This window comes from Amphimedon queenslandica, unplaced genomic scaffold, assembly GCF_000090795.2.
Source record: "Amphimedon queenslandica unplaced genomic scaffold, v1.1 AMPQUscaffold_10895, whole genome shotgun sequence".
NCBI lineage: Eukaryota > Metazoa > Porifera > Demospongiae > Haplosclerida > Niphatidae > Amphimedon > Amphimedon queenslandica.
In genome coordinates, this window is record NW_003548857.1 from 1 (window position 1) to 1,535 (window position 1,535).

At 35.3% G+C, this 1,535-nt stretch overlaps 1 protein-coding gene across 1 annotated transcript; it reads right to left on the reverse strand.

Moving 5' to 3' along the window:
- Nucleotides 1-267: 267 nt before the first annotated feature.
- Nucleotides 268-1,529, reverse strand: LOC109589781 (ubiquitin carboxyl-terminal hydrolase 47-like). The gene is made up of 4 exons (XM_020005798.1): nucleotides 1,476-1,529; nucleotides 1,246-1,424; nucleotides 1,111-1,191; nucleotides 268-410 (listed from the first exon to the last, which is right to left on the reverse strand). The coding sequence occupies exons 1-4, from the start codon at nucleotides 1,519-1,521 to the stop codon at nucleotides 288-290; spliced, it is 429 nt and encodes a 142-aa protein (XP_019861357.1). The 5' UTR covers nucleotides 1,522-1,529; the 3' UTR covers nucleotides 268-287.
- Nucleotides 1,530-1,535: the final 6 nt, after the last annotated feature.

The window sequence follows — 1,535 nt, forward strand, 5'->3', positions numbered from 1 at the left end:
TTTAACTTCACAAACTTTTGCAAAACGCAAAAATTGCAAAAATTTAATCCCCGCAAAATACCGTACAGAAGGAAATTTTGGAGGGACTAAATTTTGGCGAATTGCTAAATTTTGGATGATTGGCAAATTTTAATTTGGCGAATTTGTGGCCATGTGCCATTGAGCATGCGCATAATGGCTCAAAATGGCAAATTTTTATTTTGGCGAATGGCTATCAAAACGCCAAATTCGCCAAATTTAACTACCTCCAAAATTTCCTTCCATACGGTATATGGCATATACGGTATTTACTTTTCTAATTCAAGGACACAGTCAATTCCTTGTACTTTTGCTTCTTCAATAATTTGTTTCTTAAATTCTTTCACTGGTGTACCCTCAGCAACAATAGATTCCATTATAAACTTACAAAACTAAAAACAAAATATCAATACAAAGTGTAACAATTACCGTATTTCCTCGAATAAGGGCCTAGGCGTTTATTGCTTAACAGAGGCAAAAATCACGAAAAAAAATTGCAAAACCCAGGATCAAACCCGTAACTCTATGTCTTGAGGACTGAGGATGAACAGTTAGGCTATTTGGACCACTCTAACCACTGATGTACATAATACTGGCTCAAATATGTGTATCTATAGTGGTAATATATTAGCAAGAGTACATAATCTACAGAGAGTGTCTAACCATACTATAATAGCTGAAACATCACCGCGTAGCCTTTTCTTGTGCATCTTTGGGCATTCCCGCATACTGGGTGTGGCTGAGTAGGAAAAAATGGCTGCCAAGTTTGCTCAACAAGGTTTACTGGCTGTTTTGGTGCCTCTGCTATAGCAGTACTGCATATCAGACTTCAGCAGCATTATAAAGTGTACTAGTATGATGTCTAAAGCTTCTTCAAGTTTTCTCCACTGTTTTTTATGTTAACTTCTACACGTGTTTTTTAGTAAGTACACCCACGCTTCTGGTCTCACGTGACTTAGTTCTACGCGGTCATGTTTCAGCTACTATAGTGCGGTTAGACACTCTCTGTAAATTATGTACTCTTGATATTAGTGATAGGCGCTTATTTGAGTAGGGCCCTTATTCGAGGAAATACGTTAAATATTCTTATACCTCTGTATTGTTAACTTGTAATAAATACAATGTAATTCTGTACTCTCCTTCTTGTAATGCTCTACCCAGTCTTACTATCAGCTAGGAGATGATATACAAAGTAATAAATAATAGAAGGCTATTACACAAAACCACCTCTGATCCAGAATCAATATACTGTAAGCTTGATGTGCTATCAAGTCTGTTTATTTCGTATTCTTTATTATCACTGATTTTATACACTATAAAACCAGTAGGTGGTATACCAATCAGTGGAACTAACTCTTCCTTCAATTGAGCTAATGTCATTCTCTTATCAACTAGTACTTGTACCTCTGTATTGAATAATATAATGTTTACATTAATGTTATTACAATTAAGTTTACTTCTTTCTTTTCCTTTATATTCTTCCTTCATTGGTACAAACTTCATTATTATCCCTCCTT